The 18,258-nt window shown below is 49.3% G+C and overlaps 1 protein-coding gene across 1 annotated transcript in view; it reads right to left on the bottom strand.

Annotated features, from left to right (window-relative positions):
* SLC24A3 (solute carrier family 24 member 3) overlaps nucleotides 1–18,258 on the bottom strand; it is a gene marked incomplete at both ends in the record, with an annotated part of 460,181 nt that overhangs the window by 33,960 nt on the left and 407,963 nt on the right. Inside the window, 5 exons of the mRNA XM_082669843.1 lie at nucleotides 1–265; nucleotides 1,026–1,186; nucleotides 3,107–3,240; nucleotides 7,802–7,855; nucleotides 14,365–14,390. Coding sequence (XP_082525969.1) covers nucleotides 1–265; nucleotides 1,026–1,186; nucleotides 3,107–3,240; nucleotides 7,802–7,855; nucleotides 14,365–14,390 — 640 coding nt within the window. The remainder of the gene's footprint in view (nucleotides 266–1,025; nucleotides 1,187–3,106; nucleotides 3,241–7,801; nucleotides 7,856–14,364; nucleotides 14,391–18,258) is intronic.

The following is an 18,258-nucleotide window of genomic DNA, read 5'->3' as shown; positions in this document are numbered from 1 at the left end:
AGGGGGGGTCGAACGGCGTGTACGGCCCTTCCTCGTCCTCTTCGTCCTCCTCGCCCTCGTTCTCGTCGTTCTCGTTGTCCTCGTTCTCATTCTCCGTCTCGTTGCCAGCCTCGGCAACAACGTCGTCCCCCCGCGTCCCGTTCACACCTCTGTCCAGGGCGCTGCTGGGCCCCATCCCGTTCTCCACCGTGTGCTTAATCGGGATTTTGATGGCCACCTCAGATTCCCCATTGGCATAAGCCCTGCTGTTTATCAGTCTTTGTCTCTGGAAAAAGAAAGGCATGTTCTAATACGGCCAGAGGGGCTGCAAGTCCTCACACCCAGAACACCAGCTATTGGGATATTTCCCAGTCAGCTGGCAAGGAGGTGCTTCCAGAAGACTCTGCAGAGAAGTTCTAAGGGACTCCTCAAAGTGATAACCAACTCTGGGAGGAAGGATTAATCTTTCTGACCCACTGGAACTTGCAAATGCCTTCAGAGGAGAATCCCCATGTCTCAGGTGGGCACTGCTTTCCTATCAGGGTTCTTGATTCCCTGTGTGCTGGGGTGTTAACGTTCTCCTCCGGATTGTAGGAATTCCTCGGTCCACATGTGAGAAAGCCATACACGTGTGTTTGGATTACTGGGTCAATGAGGCTGCCGTTCTGGAGAAAGGAACACCCAGGAAAATTCAGGTCAGAGACTCTGTATTACTTTAAACTAGGGTAACCTTGATTTAGCAACTACTGTGCATTCACATCGGAGGGCTTTATTCAGATGGAAGATAAAAAGAAGAAGGTAGGTAGAAGGGATAGAAGAGTTTTTCTGGATAACTGGGAGCTGGACCACGTCTCTGGACATGTGGAGAGAGGGGCAAGGACCAAGATGCACAGCTGGTCCAGAGAGCGAAGATGTTGGGAAATGGCTGCGGGATATTACTGTGCGAAACACTGAGGTAGGTGCGTCTACCTTCAGACCAGGAAACTTTCTCCCCTTCCCAGTTTCCCACCCCGTCCACGGCAGATGGACTGTGCTTTCCCAGATACCTCATTGATCAACATGCGACTGGCCATGGAGAGTCGAGTCTTGGGGGGAAAGTGGCTGGTGATCATGATTCGAAGACCAGCCTCAGAGAAAGAGAGCTGGTGTGGGTAGGCTGACAGCAGCTCATCTACCATGATCACTGACGCTTTGCGGTGGAAATTGGCTGGGAAAATTAAAAACATAAAATAAAAATAACATTGATACTAGGAGCAGGAAAGAGATATTCATTCACCTTCCTTCCATTCCTTTCTTTCCTGCTCTCTCTCTTCTTTCCTCCTATCTTCCTTCCCTCCCTCCTTTCTTCCCTCCCTTTTCATCCCTCCAATCACCCATCCATCCATCCATCCATCCATCCATCCATCTACCCATCCGACCATTCATCATCTATCCATCCACCATCCAATCAACCATCCATCCATCCATCCATCCATCCACCCACCCATCCATCCATTCATCTATCCTCCCACCTACCCATCTATCCTTCCTCCCTCTCTCCCTGCCTCCCTCCCTCCCTCCCCCGCTTCCTTCCTCCCTTCCCTCCTCCTTCCTTCCAACCATCCATCCAACTATTCATCCATCCTGGAAGGGTTGTCATGATCAAAATTGGAAGAAGAGTTAAAATCTGCTTTCTACGGGGCTCATCGATACCTCTTTGAAATGACCTGAAACAATTTAAGAGTCCTTCACGAACATGGTGAGAATGAGTGATAACATAAGAGAATCCCCCTCTGTCCTCAAAGGATTCTTTTCCTGCCGCTCATATCTGGGGCATGGGAAAGACCCCAATAGTCTTTCGTAACACTTTATGCCCTTCAAATGTCAGCAGTGCTCATTCTGAGCTGTTCAAAGCTGCAGAACTGACATTAGTCCGGGTGGAGGACATGGTGGGGGGATGCCCGCGTTGCTGCGGCCCAGCCTGTGAGCAGCGCTGCCCGGGGGCTAGGGGTGGGGAGCTGGGCTCGAGTCCAGAGGGGGCTTAGGGCAAATCTTGCGTCAGGATCTGCTGGCAGGCCTGAAAATAACTTCCGTCATGGCCCAAGGCCCTCTCTGTGGATGCTGCAGTACGAGCACACAGCTCATGGGTACCTGGCCAAGGCCTCACTCCTGTTCTCCAGGCCACTAAACCACGAAATGATCTCTGGAAACACTGACTAATAAAATAGGTAGTGCTCTTTGGTTCCCTAAGAGTATTCCTTTCATGGTTACGAACTACCCTGAAGAGAAGAAACTAAATGAAATCCTTACGTGGGATGGCATTGAATACTCGTAAGTCTTTTGTTCACTATGCATATAATTAGTGAGAAAAGTATACCAAATAATTGATTTTCAAATTCTAATAAGTACCCACAGATTTCAAACTTAGATATGTATTTGAAAATAACCTATAGATTTTCTAATTTCTTTTGTTTTGCCTGAAAAGCAAACAAAATGGGACTGTGAAGAAATAAACCCACACATTTCAAGGGGAAAGTTAAAAAGAAATTAAATGAAAAATGAAAGGCATTCTAGGCAAACATAAATGATAATTTTCCATGTTCCTCGAAGAAAGAAAATGATTAGAGAGCACTGTATTATCGCTTTGTGTATCAGCTGCTTAATAAGTATCTATTGAATGTAAGCATTACTTTGGGGAAAAAAGGGTAATTTCCTCTGTCATTTTGCAGCTCGGAAACTGAGGTAATGTAGCCTGAAAGTGAATTTGGATATAATAATACGCTAATAACAACTATAATTAATGGAGTATTCTGCAGACTTTATCTCCTTAACTTGTTACAAAAGTTATCCTCATTTTGCAGAAGAGAAAACTGAGGCTCAGAGAGGTTAAGTAACTTGCTTCACGGTCACTCAGTCAGAATGTGACAGGGTCAGCACCTTGACAGCCATGGCCTCCTCTCCTTTACCATCTCCCCACTTTCCCTATATCAACCCCAGCAGTTTGGTCCAAGAACTTCCACTGGCTTTCAGAGTTTGCCCATCACCAGGATGAACCTGCTCCCTGCCCGATGCAGCGAGTGGGGGAGGCCTCCCTGGGGGCAGGCACACCCTCTGGGGCTTGGCGGGGTACGCAGCCCCCCAGGGTTACCTCTCTTGAGTAGCACCACGGTGGCGTCGCAGTTGCTGCTGTCGTCGATTTCAGCGTTGTTGGCCAAGCCGTTGACCATGTTTCCTGCACCCTTGGTCCTCCTCTCGAAGCACTGGTGTATGCAGGCGTTGTATCTGGACACGGCCATGAGTGGAAAGAGCCCATCAGCACGGCCGTACCTGCCTCCCCGGCTCCCAGCTCCCCGCAGCTCCCCGAGCCTGGACGGCCTGTGGGGGACCCTGTGCCTTAAGTTATTAGGTTATTATGTTATCATCCTGTTCCCCCCAGAATATACAACCTGCCCATTTCCCAACTTGAGAATATACGGTAAGTGAAAATAAAGCCAACATCACATAGATACATAGTGACACACTGCTTTCTCTGCAGAGTCTTCCATGTCAGCAGGGGGACCTCTGGGATTGAGTTCCCTTACTCGGGGTCTGTGTGTGCGTGGAAGGGCTGTTGTGAGACTCAGAGGGATGGGCAAGGTCTCCCTCCTCTGGGCCACGTCCCCAGGGCCTTTGCTGTCAGGGGCATGCTTGGTGGAGGAAGGTCAAGGCGTCACGTCCGTCTCTGCTGCTACCCCGGGCTCTGCATCACGGTCCACGTGTATAGGCGGGCTGGCTGTCGAGGTCTCTGCCTGCCTTTGGTTTCCTGAGGTCATAGGCTGGGAGCCTGCGAATGTCTGTCACTGTTGTGCCATAATTCCAGGTCTGCTGCGCCCTTGGCTTTATGAAAAAATTCTGGGCTATGATTCTCCAGAACGATTGAGTGGAAAACAATCAAAACATTGTGCAGTGCTTCTTCCACGTGTGTTGGAAGGGAGGGAGCTTGGTCAAGGTCCTAGGATGTTCTGGTAGGTAAATGTCCCGGTCCCTTTATCGTTGGTATTAGAAGACTCCCATAGAGGAATCCTAGGAAACTCACTGGTTTTTAAAATATTTATGACATTTATGAGATGAAAATAAAACTATAAAAATGATATTTCTGAGACCATTGACAATTTGAACACTGACTGGATACTTACTCGTATCAAAGCATTAGCGTTCTTTTAGTTGTGATCGTGGTGGTTAGGTGAAACATGAGTCCTTTAAGAGACACGCACTGACGTTTGGGTAGGTGAACTGACATGATGTCTGGGGCTTCAGGTCACGTGGGGAGAGGGAAGCTGCTAGGGGTGTGGGTGGAGGAAGCTAGCTGATGGTTGTAGGGCTCCTGGCAAGCACGCGGGGTGTGTCACGCTAGTCTGCCGACTGCTTTGCACGGTCAACGTTCTTCTTAATGGAAAGACCTCCCCACTTTCTTTCTCTCCCCTCCTGATGGGGTTCTAGGGGAGACGTAGTGTTTCTGGCACCTTGACTCAGAATCCATTTTCCCCACAGAAATACTGACTCACCTGGGTGTTTGCTTTAAAAGTTAACAACTGTGTGTTATACGTTTATTTGGATTTGGATAATAGGATAATACTACTATGTATCGTAGTATTATAAGCGCTTTCCTGGAAGCAGATACTGGTTAATTCCTTAACTCTTCCAATCATGTTCCATCCTACAAACACCCTTTCAGGTAGGAAGCATCGTTCATTCTGTTTTTAGAAGCAGAAACTGAGATTCAAAATGACTGAATCACCTGGCCCAGGTCCCATGGCCGGGGCTGCACAGGAAGCACTTGATCTTAACCACCAGACCACACTGCCTCATCTGGGGACCAAACCCCAGGGAAGTGACATAGCGGTACAGCAATCAACCCTCGCTGAGGCCGGGTATGCCTCAGGCTCCGGGAAGGTTTCTACCTGTTGGGCCAAACTGGAATTGCTTTATGACCTTCAGACAGAATGTTTAAAGTTATTTTAAAGCCGTCTACCCAGGAGGCAGCTGATGGCTCTAATACATGCTGTTTTTAACGGCTGCTGCTCTGTTTTATATTTTTAATTGAATGTTTTAAATTTTGTGCTTGCACCCTGAAGCTATTTTATTGTGCAGCATGCAATTTTATAAATCAGATTTTATAAAACCCAGTGATTAAAGCCTCTGATTATGGAGCGGGATGGCTAAAGAGCAGAGATTTCAATTTAGAACTTAGGACTAGAATTTATGCAGAAAATTCCACGAGCACAGTAGTTGCCTTTCCCCGGTCTATTTGTATCCTGCCGGTCTGAACAGCTGGGAGGTTGGTGAAGCTGAGGCATCAGCAGAAACACACCTCATCAGCTTCCACACTGGGCACGGTTTGGGGTAGGGAGATTGTTCACTGTGTTATCTTTATGACCTCGTGCCCCGCCGGCAACTCACGGGCATTACGATGGCTCCGTAGAGGGGTACTGTGGTCACAGAATGCACGCTAGCAAAATTCCTCAATCTTCCTTCTTTTTAGATGAAAAACACTTTTTGAAGACCTCCTTATTCCGTGTAGCCCCTGGTGAATTCAGTATGGGACATGCTTTCATCTGAATTCAGATTTAAAACCCTAGATCCACGTTGGGCTTACAGCAGACACTCAGTCAATTCTCTGGAATAATTGACGGATTCCCTTTTCAAAAGGGAATATGAGCGCTCTTGACTCTTTGGGGTCTCAAAGCATCAAAATGTAAAAAAAAAAAAAAAAAGGTGAAGCAAAAAATGCTGAAAGAAGACGTCTAATGGTGAGGCTTCCTGACTGTGGCACCGATCCCCTAGTAGTTTTGTTCTTTGAGAGAAAGAGGAACAAGTTGGCTCGTTCCATCTTTAAAGGCTTTTCCTTGGAATCTAGAAACCGTGGAAAACTTTTGGGCCAGCTCTGGTTTTCATGGGAGCTGATGTACTGGGATGCTTAAATGCAAGGTGATTTGTGGTGAAAGTATCTGGTTTCTTTGTTTGCTACCTCACGGTAACTCCACACCAGGATCAGTTTGGGTGAGGTTCTATTCTATCAGTAGAAATGTCCTCTTCCAGTCACACGACCCAGTTACTGGGTCCACACTGACTGTGGGACAGCTCCTGAGGTGGAAACTGGGTGCTACATTGAGTGGAATGGCAGCAGATGGCTTACAGCCCACCCTGGCCATCGGTCAAGCCAGCTCCTACCTTCACTGTTCCTGTGACGTTTGTCAGTGGCCACGCCGATTTCTCCCAACGGGCTCTCGGCCACCAGAATTAATCTTTGTCAGGCCTCAACAGCAAGGAAAACTTGACATGTCAATTGCAGACTGCTACCTGACGGGTCCAAATGGGCAGTTTCTGAGAGCGGTCTGCTGTCCTGCCCCCTAGAGAAGGTGATCACTCCTGCAGTCACATAGGCTGGGGAGAGTATGGACTAACTTAGAGCAAAAGAAACAGCTCCCGTGGGGCAGGAATCTGCAGCACAGAATATCTCTGCACCACTGACAACCTCCTCAACTCCATGGCACTCAGCAAAAAGATGAACTGGCAGGTTCCAACCACGGTGCTTACATTTTACATTAGAGTACGGGAAACATCAGCGACATAACTCTTTTTTTTTTTTTTTTTTTGCGGTACGCGGGCCTCTCACTGTTGTGGCGTCTCCCGTTGCGGGGCACAGGCTCCGGACGCGCAGGCTCAGCGGCCATGGCTCACGGGCCCAGCCGCTCCGCGGCATGTGGGATCTTCCCGGACTGGGGCACGAACCCGTGTCCCCTGCATCGGCAGGCGGACTCTCAACCACTGCGCCACCAGGGAAGCCCGCGACATAACTCTTGATACAGGTGGTAAGCTGTCCAGACTCCAAGGGGAACAAGCACGCATAATGTAGTGGTTTTAAAATACATCCCCACATTCTGTGACACTCCTCTCTTCAAAAGGCAAAGTAGACCCGTTGAGTGAGGACTGGACTGAGTGACTCTTTTCTAATAAACAGAACATGGCAGTAGTGATGGTGTGTGACTTGTGAGACCAGATCATAAAAGGTGTTGCTGGGTCCTTCCTGCTCTCTCTTTAATCACCTGCTCTTTTAGAAGCCAGCTCCCGGGTGTGGGGACAGTAGAGTGGCCCTGAAGAGAAGCCCACATGGTAAGGAACTGGGGCCTCCAGCCAACGACCAGCACCTACTCACTAGCAGTGTGAGTGGGCCGTCTTGGAGCCCCAAACGGATGACAGCCGCCCTGGACAACCTCTTGCCTCTAATCCCAAGAGAGCCCCTGAGCTAGCACCCTCCAGTTCAACTGCTCCTGGATGCTTAACTCTCAGAAACTGGATGAGATAATACACGTTTGTGGTTTTAAGCCATTAAGTTTTGTGGTCATTTGTTAAGTGGCAATAGCTGACTAATACAATACAAATAACAGAAGTCTGTAGATATCTTATCCATGGTTTTAGTTATCTCTTATCCAGCTCTGGCCCCATCTTCCCTCCACCTATATGGAAACATAACACATTGAGCTTTACCTCCTCTCTTGTTATGAAAGTGAGCAAAAAAACAGCCAAAAGCTAGGCTGCCAGGTCCTGAAGAGGGGGCAAGGGTTTGAGAGATTTCTCAAACGAAACCACGAAGCTTTGATTCTATCATACATTTGGGTTGGAAGGGTCTATGCTTTTGCTGTAAGTCGAGATTGCACTGATTCCTAGCAGTCTGCCCAGGGAGCCAAGTGAGCCTCTGATGACAGGTACCCGCCCTGTCCCCTGTTCCTCTGCCCACATTATCACATAATGCTGAGTGTAGGAAAGAGTTTTGGGAGAGAAACTAAGAAAGTCTTTTACTTACTTCATTATGACAATGTAGATGAGATACATCAGCACGAGGACCAAAGACTCCCACCTGTGGACAAACCAAGAATGGTCAGTTAACAGAAGCCGCCCTAGACAGATGTGCCATGCTCCAGGTCCTCTCAGACACGTGTGTGATGCGAATGGCAGCTCAACCTGCCGAGCACGGCAAGCATGAAGCAGACGTGCAAACAAGTTCCACATATTTCCTGGTCTGCAGACGTTTCCTAGGCTTTATCCAGGTTTTCGGGATCCTTCTCTTCCTCCCCTACTTCAAAGGAAAATGCTCCCTCTTCTCTGTTATTCGCTCACCCCAAAGAATATTTTGAACCCAGCAAGCCTTCTATAATGTAGCTGAATATACGGCTATGTGTATAAACCTGACCACAGCTTAATCATTCACTGAAACTATTCAGATACAGTTACAAAGGGCAAACTAGAGGAACTGATAAGGGCAACCAAGGGATCGTTAGGTACATCAGAGCAAGGCATGTGTAGAGAGAGGGAGACGGAGAGGGAAAGGAAGAATAGTTGGGGGGGAGGGGAGAGGGGGAGGGAGGGACAGAGGGGGAGAGAGACAGACACCTTGGGCAGGGAAGGTGCTAGCAGGGAGGATTAGCGTGAATGAGTGGGAAAATGGTCAAGAGCAAGCAAGAAAGAAAAATAATGAAACCTTCTGGAATGTACCTTGAACTTCTGATACTTCGAATATTTCCTCTATTTTCTTTAGTTTAGTAACTTTCAGTTAAAAAGCAAGGGAACGTGAAGGTTCCCCTTTAGCTGTAGAATTTAATTAGTTAATTGAGGGAGTAATTTTGACTTTAAGAAAAGGTTCCTGGAGGATGGTCTATAAAGAAATTCTAGGTTATGGCTTTCCTTCGCTTTTTCAAGTTCCATGTCTGGAAACTCATCCTGGGGAAATATGTGATCACATGTAAAGAGGAGGCACACACAGGGTTTTCGTTGCAGTGCTGTTTTATAAAAATGAAGTGTTGGAAAGAAGCAAGGCGGTTATCAGATGAAGGAGTGGGTACGTGAGTTATGGTATGTCCACAGGATAACGAGCTACCATGCATTAGCTGAGAATGATTCTGCAGATATGCACAACCACAGAGATGGTCCTCTGTCATCCTGTTCAGTGTTTCTGCAGCATCTGAAGTTGATTGCCCACCCTCTTCAGAAGACACTCTCTTCTCCTGACTTCTGAGGGCCACACTCCTGGTTTTCCTCCTGTCCCCTAATTTCTTCTCCCTCCCTTGGTGTCCCCTCCACTTCTTCAGTGTGACCTCTAACGTTCTCTCTAGGTGATGTCCTCTTGTCCTATTTCTGGAAAACCAACAGACACGTCCACGCCACACTTCTCCCCGCTCCAGGTTCAGGATCCACTTGTCAATACAGCCTCCCCACGTGGCGTCTAGATGCAGGTCGGAACAGAATTCCGAATTCCTACACCCCAGCTTCATGTTCTCCAGGGCTTTGCCATGTCAGTGAACTGCACAGTCAAGCCCCACATCTGGAAATAAAAGTGGAGCCCTTCTCTACCCTCCCCCATGCCCGTCGGGACTCTGTGTCCAAAATATCTCTGGAATTGTGGGTGTCTGCCCGCTCCACTGCTACCTCCCTCCCCCACCTTAATTTCAGCCTCTTAACTGCCTTCCTCAATGCTTCTGGATCCTGTCATTCTTCTGCTTAAGACTCTTCAATTGCTTCCCAAAAGACTTGAGAAAAAAATCAAAGGTGCCCCTCCCTGCAAACCCCGGTTCTTTTTCCTTCTCCCCCCAATCCTCTTGTGTCCCAACCTGGCCTCCTTTCATTTGCACACGGCAAGCTCCTTCCTTCTCCTCAGAGCCTTTGCACTTAATGTTCCCTCTGCCAGGAATGCTTTTCCCTTCACTCCTTCGCTGGTCCCTTTCATCCTGCAAATATCAGCTTAAATGTCACCTCCTCCATGGAGTCTTCCCTGCCTACTCCTCCTTCACTTTCTGTTTGTGTTCTTTAAACCTCTGACCAGTCTGGGATTATCTTCTTCATTTACTTATTCACATCTAATGCCTGTTTCTAGCAGTCACTCGACACCACTCCTCACATCTGATTCCCACCTGAGCGATCTGTTCTCCTTAGATCAGCCTCCCTGACAGAGCGCCCCCCAAGCAGGCACCCCGCCCTCCCCAGCACAGAGCAGCACGCAGCTCATCTGCAGAGGTGAGACTTCTCGAAATGTCAATTTTCAGTTGCAAGACACCTCCAAGGGGCCTGAGCGTGGTCCTTATCTCGTTGAAACCAATGTACACGTGGCATAAGCGTAACTGGGAAAAGCGAATTTTTATTCCAGCTTTATTCTGAAGGAAGAGATACCCAAGAGCTGGAGGGAAGTCATGTGATTGCTTCGACGCACTTTTACAGACTTGGTGAGGGGTCATTGGAAAACAAGCCAACGTCAAAGAGACATCCCCATGAGGCTGAATTACGTCCAGCACTTGGTGAACAGGTATATTTATACTCTCTCACTCCTTTGTCTCTTTTTGATTTTTTACTCAAAGCAAGCCCTTCCATTGCAATATGTGAGTAAGCGTCTCTGCCGTCACATTTCAGGGGTGCCTGTGGCAGCGGGGTTCCCTCTCCTGCTGGCCTTTCAGGTTTGCCTTCTTGGCACCCAGACTCAGGGTCCACCCAGTGCTTCCTCCTCGTCAAGTGAGGCTCTCTGAGGCCCCTCTGCTTTGTGGCCTGATTCCGTGTTTGAGCATCAAATCTTGGCTTCCTGCTCTTTGGTGTCGCCCCCCAACCTCCTGCCCCCGGGGCCATGAGTATCTCCAAATGACACCGTGATGACGTGTCTGCTCCCCCCTCGTCTCAGACATCCCCAAGGCCACGGCAGAATTGGGTTTTGCATTCTGTGTCCAGTTCTGGAACGGAGGCTGGCAGCCAGGAGGTGCTCAGGAATGAACAGTTTGGGACTTGAAGCGACTCCAACTGCAGACCCTGATGTCACACGCTCTTCCCATCTGCCCCTCCCAGCCACAGCCTGCCGCTGTCCTCCAAGGACCTGGGCTTGTGTGATCTGGGTGTGCTCTTCCCTTGCCACAAACTTCCACACTGAACCACCTACAACTGGCCCTGGATTCTCCTGCCAGAGATTGTTCTTTTCCGTGTTGGAGGGCTACGCCCTGTCAACCCCCACCCCCACCCCTCGCCCAGAGGGCACGTCTCCTCTTCCTAACCAGGGTCCAGAACCACGAAAGCCGGTCTCCAACACCATGAAGATGGACACTGTCCAGGTCGTGTCCCAGGCTCTCCTTTCTCCCCCAAAGTCACGACTCACTCAAAGAAGAGACAAAAACAGCACCCTGCATCCTTTCGTTTTCTTGTCAGGCCTTCAGACTCACTGAAGACACATTCTGAATTCCTTCTGGCAACAGTGGGGGTCTTGCTGGGCAGGGTGAACACATACCCTACTAGGTGGCTCTCTGATGCTATCTATGTCAGATGTCTTTTGGGGCAGGAATCTGATGGAAAAGCAGCCGACGGATATTCTCCTGCCTCTTCCTGCTAATGGAACCCCACTATGTTGAGGCAGTAAATGGGGACCCTTGATCTCAAGGAGGGTGGGATAAATGATTGGTCTAAAGTTGTAATTCTAGTCCCCCCGGACACTTATTGATCAAAGCAGACCCAGTTGTGACCAAAGAGATATAAGGTGGAAAGGTGTCCAATGAAATGACATAGCCCCTTCTTCTTCCTTCTTGCCTTCAATCCAGACTTGATGGCTGGAACCACAGCAGCCATCTTGGGGTCATGAGGGAAAGGTCAAGAGAAATGCAGAGCCACTGTACTACCTACATCTGGGGTACTTGATATGTAAGAAAAATAAACCACTATTTCTGTAATCCACTGTGGCTGGCTTTTCTACTACCTGCTACTGAAAGCCTTCTGGTGGCCACTTCCTGGCTGAATGGGACTTGCTGTGGAATGCTGCTTGAGGAACGGTAAAGGAATCTAAACCACACGTGGTGGGGACCCCTTCCCCTTCTGTACTTGTATTTGACAAGGCTCCTTTGCTCCTAAAGAGTACTTTAGTTTCAAAATAAGCCCAACTGACATTAGTTTCCTTTCAAGGATTTGGGGTGAATTGGTTACCTGCCTTGACATTGCTAGAACATGCTGGAATGTCCTACAACAAGGAAAGGAATTCACTGTTTAAGGAATTATTGAAATACTACTGTGCTTTAATTGCACAGATTGAAGAGTCTGTCTCTTAGGACAGAAATCAGAGGAATCAGCTCCTAGACTCACTCTTTCAGCAAAATAAATGCTCATGGGTGGCTGGGTGAGAAAGTAAGAGATGTGGACAGTAAAAAATATCTTAAAGTTCAGTATATTTTGCAGTCACGTGAGGAGCTGAAATCCCTGGAAATCCCAAAGCAGTGATAGGTAGTGGTGCAGACTTTAACTTCTCAGCCTCGCTCGTGCAAAACCGTCTCCGTCACCCCATCCACATAATAACCATGATTATGCAACAGGTCGGCCGTCTGAGAATGATATTCAGTGCCGTGAAAGCGTCCCCTAGTTCTTCCCGCAGTTTCACCTGTGCATGAGTTATGATTCCAACCCACCCCAGGCTGGACCAAAACCCGCTTGGGAATTTGCGACCCGTGTATCCGTGGCCCTCCCGCCTCCTCCCTCCTGTGGGAGCCCGGGTGCCCAGGCTGAGGGGCGGATGACCTCAGAATCCGGCCTTCAGCACAGGCTCGGGGAGTAGCCTAGGAACCCAGGTTCTCTCCTCTGACATCGTAGGAGGGTCAGCCTTTGGAAAGGAGAGGATACAGACTCTGCAGTTCTTGCTCCTTCCCATCTGAAATATCCTAAAGGACACCTTGAGGGTAAGGACTGACACAGGCTTGTCATGACCCTGCTTTCATTTCCTCCTGCTGTGGTTTTCACGAGCAAAGCCGAGGAGATGTGGAGAGAGGGCTCCTTCTAAGACTGACAGACGGTAAACCACCGCGGGTCTCCTTTTTTCAGGTTTTCTGCACAAAAGCAGCAGGAAAATTTCTGAGGTCAACTGGGATCATAACTTGCTTTTCCTTATGGCAGCACTGTTAGCAAAGAGCAGGAACACCGAGCAACACTTAGGCACCTACTGTTTGCTGGGGCAGAGCATTGGTTGTGCCCACCACGCCATGAGTTTGAATGGGAACGCTTCTGCAAGTCTTCTTGTGCTGCACGTAATCCCCAAGGACATGAGGGGAAAATGTCACCACTCCACGTGGCCACCAGGTCCAGGTGGATCCCACGAGGAGGTTCTTCCTGACCTCTGGCCTCTGACCTGTGCTGCTCCCAGGCGTCTTGATCCCTTTCAGCTTCCAGATCACTGTTATTCAAAGAAGACTTCCTTCTTATTTTTATGGGTCAGTATAGGGCCTATGCGTCTTAGAGCAAGTTCCCCCAGCTGTCTCCCCCCTTGCCCTCTTGGACAGAGGAGAGAGAGGCGACAAAAGTATCTTAATACCCTGGATAGTGTATCACGTTTATGGTCCATGTGATATGCGCCCCACCACCCCAAATTCTGAAAATCACAGAGACATCCTAGGACACAGACATGTCGCTCCAGCAAAGGGCTAGCACTCATTTTGCTGAAAACGAAGACTGCTGGGCTCTGTAATTCTTTTTTTAATTAAAGGTATAATTTATTATTATTTTCATATTCTTTTCCATTATGGTTTACTAAAGGATATCGAATAGAGTTCCCTGTGCTCTACAGTAGGACCTCGCTGTTTGTGCTTCTTTTCCTAGCTCGTTCTTAGCTCTAAATAATACCACGCAAGTCGTTTACCTACAGCACCACAACTACCTGTTTCTGAGATGTTCTTTCAGAAGAAGTAGGTGTATTTTCACATCACTCTACTTCCGCAGATCAAATATTTGAAAAATGTAACAAGAATGCATGACACACCCCATTTCTATTTCCATTTCAAACACAGCAGACATGCTCAGAACCCACCTCAAAAAAGGTGATTTGGACATTGACCCAAATGCAAATGTTCCCGTATACTTAATTTGGGCAATTTTTTTAATCTATCAAAAAAAATCACTGATTTTTCAGAGCTCTAAGATCTTGAATGTTAGGCAGAACTTTAATGGGTTAAAGGTCACTGACATGTCTTCACCTCTGGCTCCTGGGATATACTGAATACATGCTGTTCGGAATATGCCGACGCGGTCTGGCCAACTGGAAAAGGTTCATCAAATTTTAACCATGGCCTTGCCCACGACTGACTGTGGAAAGGCACAGTTGCCTTACACTGTCTAATCTGGATGATAAAGACAGCAAGATAACAGGGTCCCCAAAGGAAGCCCACCAGGCCAACCCAAGGGAAACGGTCTCTGCTCCGTGAAAGCTGATTTAATTTCTTTGTTGAGATGGACAGAGGGTTCCTGAGAAACGCTAGTTGTTCCAAGCTGCCCCGACATTTCCCTTTCTTTCCTAGACGCTGACTTTGTTCTTTACTGTACTGTCTCTACCACATAGCAAGGGGAAATTGGAAGGGGAAAAGAGGTACTTACCAGGAAACTTGTTCATCATAAATGAACTGTGAAAAAAAATAAAAAGGAGAGAAGATTAGACAGACACACACACACATACACATGCACACACATGCTTTATAACTGCATGTTATCCGCCCTCGTGGCTGGCTGGTGGGAATTGGGGCTGGGGCCGGTTTGGGGTGTGAAGCATCTGTGGGCAAACTCCCCTCTGTGCTGGTTTAGTCTCTCGTCAGTGTTCGTGGAAGGAGGTCTTGTTGGCAAACTCGGGTGGGCATCCGGCCATCCCAGCCTTCCTGCAAGTTCTGTCAGAGGATGGAGCGAGAGGGAAGCATGCCCAACCTCGTTATTTGTAGAATTTCAGATCTGGAAGGGATGCGGAGCTTGGTGGGTGCTTGCAAACATGAGTCACTTACGGGCCCCCTGGAAGCTGTCTGTATGTCTCTGCGCATCGTACAGCACCTTCGAGCTTTTATGATAGCACCTGCGCTTCTATGGAGACGAGCGAGGGTCAGAAGCAGTGCAAAGGGCCAAACAGAGACCCTCCCTGATCAGTTAGGAGCCGAAGAAAACACACGACGGGACTGAGTTTAAGTCCTACTCCACATAGCATCTAAGATCACTTCTCATTTTGGGGGAAAAAGTGGTATAATTCTGGCCCTTTGATTTATACGGGAAACGGAGCTGCAGAGAACATGAGTAATTTCCCTGGGGTCGCCCAATTAGCTGCAGAGTTGGTCCTAGAACCCAGCCCTGGCTCCTAACTTCATGTTCTTTCCATGACACCCTTATCTGCCCAGATGGTACGGTGCTGAAACCAAATGAATGCCCTTCTATTTCATTCAAGTAGGAAGCTGTTTCTTCCCACACTCACAGGACACGACTGATTTGAGCGCGATCATCTCTGAGCAACTTTCGTTCAGGGGCTCTCTGGAGACTCTCAGGCAGAAGCATCTGGGTGTAGAGGGTGATTACTGCACCCAGGTGGTAAACTCGGCTAACAACGGGACATCGCTTCAGTCCCCGGCGATGACAGCGACCACCAGTTGTGAGAGACACAGAGAAAACCTCAAAGACCAGCAGGTGCAGCTGAAAAGGCGCACAAGAGGACCTCCCTCCAATCGCCCCAAAGGAGCATAGAGAAGGATGAGGAGAAAGGAGCCACCCTTTTCTTTGTAACTCACTCTTCCCAACAAGACACTGACAAAGACACTGGCTTCATCAGTTTTTGCCGCTTTGTCATCTGTCATTATCGGATCCAACAGGGCGGCATTTGGATGAAAATGTCAGACCAGAGTGGGAAGAGAAATAAAGAAGTAAAGGAAACCGCCCCACAATCCAGGCTGGATGGTGTGGAATTCATTCCCAGGAAGGCATTCCCAGCCGCTGTTACATAATTGCTAGCTTTCAAAAAATCCAAGAAATCATGGAACAGAAGCAGTGATTTAAGTTGGAAAATGTTTTCTATTAATTGAAGTTAATTCAATATCAGTCTTGGGCAGCAGGCTGGAACAATCAATTCAGAGCCACTTAAGAGAGCACAAGATACTAGTAAAGAGTTGATTAGATCACCAATTTAATGCTCCTCTCTGGGGAGGGCAGCTAACACTCCGCAATATGCAAGCAGCTTGAAGAAGCCTTATTTTGTGCCACCTAACTGACAGGCGAAAAAAAAAATCAGAATGGGCTTAATTGTACAAAGGATTCCAAAGTGCGAGCAGAATTTACAGGGAACACAATAGCAGAGAAATAGTGAGGCATGCCTGGATGCAAACGTGGTGGGGGGAGGGAACCAGAAACTTCCTAACGACAGAGGCAGCGCTGCTGGTCCCTGCCCACCTGGAGCCCTGAGGCCTCAGCTACCCTGTGGCCCACGAGTGAACACGGTCTGGGTTTGACCCCACTGCTTCAAGAGGATTGGGTGGAAACATGAGCGCCTCCAAAAGAGAACAGTAACATTGATAAAACGGACTATAAATCAGGCCTTTGAGAAAACCTGAATGGAAAGAGGCTTGTGTGTGGTGAGGAAAGAGACCTGCCTGCAGAGTCTGGTGGTGCCTGGAGGGGGCCGCCAGCTGACTGTCACCCATCCAGAAGGAAACCCGCACTGTTCACAGACTGTTCCCCTGGGAGACCACATCTCCGGACCACGCCGACAGAGCATGGAACCGGCCTGTCTGAAAACGTAGGATGACAAAGATGGTGACTCTCACTTGGTGCTGTTGATGGTTAGAGCGGATTTCTTATTCCTTACAGATTTTATTTCATTTGATTCTCCTAAGACAAGTGTTGCACATCCCTCTGTATTTTCATGCTCACTCGGTGAGTAAAAGACAAAACAACTTCCCCACCCCTGCTGGCTGGGTGACTAGGGTAGAAGAGAACCTGAAATCACACGCCTTGCCCCACCTGAAACAAGAAATTGCGCCCCCAGTTCCAGCCGGTCCCCACTAGGTGGCGCTCACGTCCCGGCCCCGCATCCCAGCGGCCCGGCCCCGGCAGAGATGTTGAGATCAAGTTGGACCAAGTCCCCTTGGCGGCTCCATGAAATCTCCTGGGAGGTGGGCAAGGGCCCCTGGACAGACCGCTTCCTGCAGCGGCCTGCGGCCAGCCCACTGCCATCACGCGGCGGGGTGACGTTCTGGAGGCAGCTCCTGCCCGGTGCTCTGAGATGGGGCCGGGTGGGTCCCTCAGTTACACCCACACGCAGTCCCCAGACCTGAGCGCAGCGGTCGGAGGTGCCCCACCCTTTTCCCAAGTGGGATTTTGCAGAGGAGCCTTGGGAAAGCAGCTCTCTGTGCTCTGCTGGTTGTGTTTGGGGCGAGGCCGCTATTGCCCCACCCCCCCCACCCCCACCCCCCGCCAGGGCCCGCGTGGGTGCGCTGATCTCTGGGCCCCAGATTTGCTGCATGGCTGGTCAGGGACCTGCTCTCTGACCCATATCTGGTTCCTCCAGAGCAACCCCCCGCTTCACGCTAAGCTTTCCACGTGTTTCGCAGACGAGCTAAATGGGAACTCACAGGAGTGAATCTGAAAAAACCCTCTTTTCCTCCAGGCCTCCGCGAAACGTTTGGGTACCATGGAAACCAGCTTTTCAGTGCTGGTGTCTGCTATAGAATTCTTCCGAGAGAGACAGGATTCCATCAGGCAGGTGAATCCCTGGATGACCGAGCAACCCAGGGAACTCAAGGCGGAACAGCAAGGAACAGACAGCCGGTAGTCGCAGGCAAGTGGGCAGGAGAGGAGAGGCCAGGCTGGCCCCGCAGCGCACGGCGGCCCTGGGCTGGCTGGTTGTAAGCGGTAACCATGGCGCTGGGCGGCTGCTGTGCTGGAGCTGAGACCTCGTAGCTTGTACAGTAATCTCTGGCACCATCAGAATTTTAAGCAGTGAAGGTAAAAGGAGAAAATCAACACCATCATTCTCTTTCAAGAGGCTGAAACCTTGAACATCTTCCCCGCGTTGCTGGGAAGGGAAACTGCTCCCCCCCACGGCGTAGATGCCCTCAGGAGACGTGCCTACTCGGCGTCCTGCATTCCTCCGGCTTCAGGGACAGGGGTGCGGGTGGCTTAGCGGAGCCCACGGCGATTCCCTCTGAGGGGAGGAGTCAGATGGAATACATTGGAAAACAGCTGTGAGGCACAGATATGGTTTCCAATTGCAGGGTAAATCGTGATTCTGACATGAGCATCTCCAGCTGGCCGACCTGACGGTGCTGGGGATACAGGAGGGTAGGAACTAAAGGCAGAGCTTGAGCAGAGCTGGACATCCCATATCAACCTGCAGGGCAGGCCACAGCCGAAGAAACAGTGATGAGAGGACCAATTTAGGATACAGGAGATGACGGTTGTTAAAGCAAAAGGTTACGTTCGCTCAGCAGCGCAAAAACACAGGCGAGGAACTAAAATGTCCAAGTT

The sequence above is a fragment of the Grampus griseus genome, assembly GCF_964374135.1.
Source record: "Grampus griseus genome assembly, chromosome: 14".
In the NCBI taxonomy this organism is placed as follows: domain Eukaryota; kingdom Metazoa; phylum Chordata; class Mammalia; order Artiodactyla; family Delphinidae; genus Grampus; species Grampus griseus.
The sequence above is the reverse complement of the archived record's forward strand: the minus strand, read 5'-3'. Positions and strand labels throughout refer to the sequence as shown.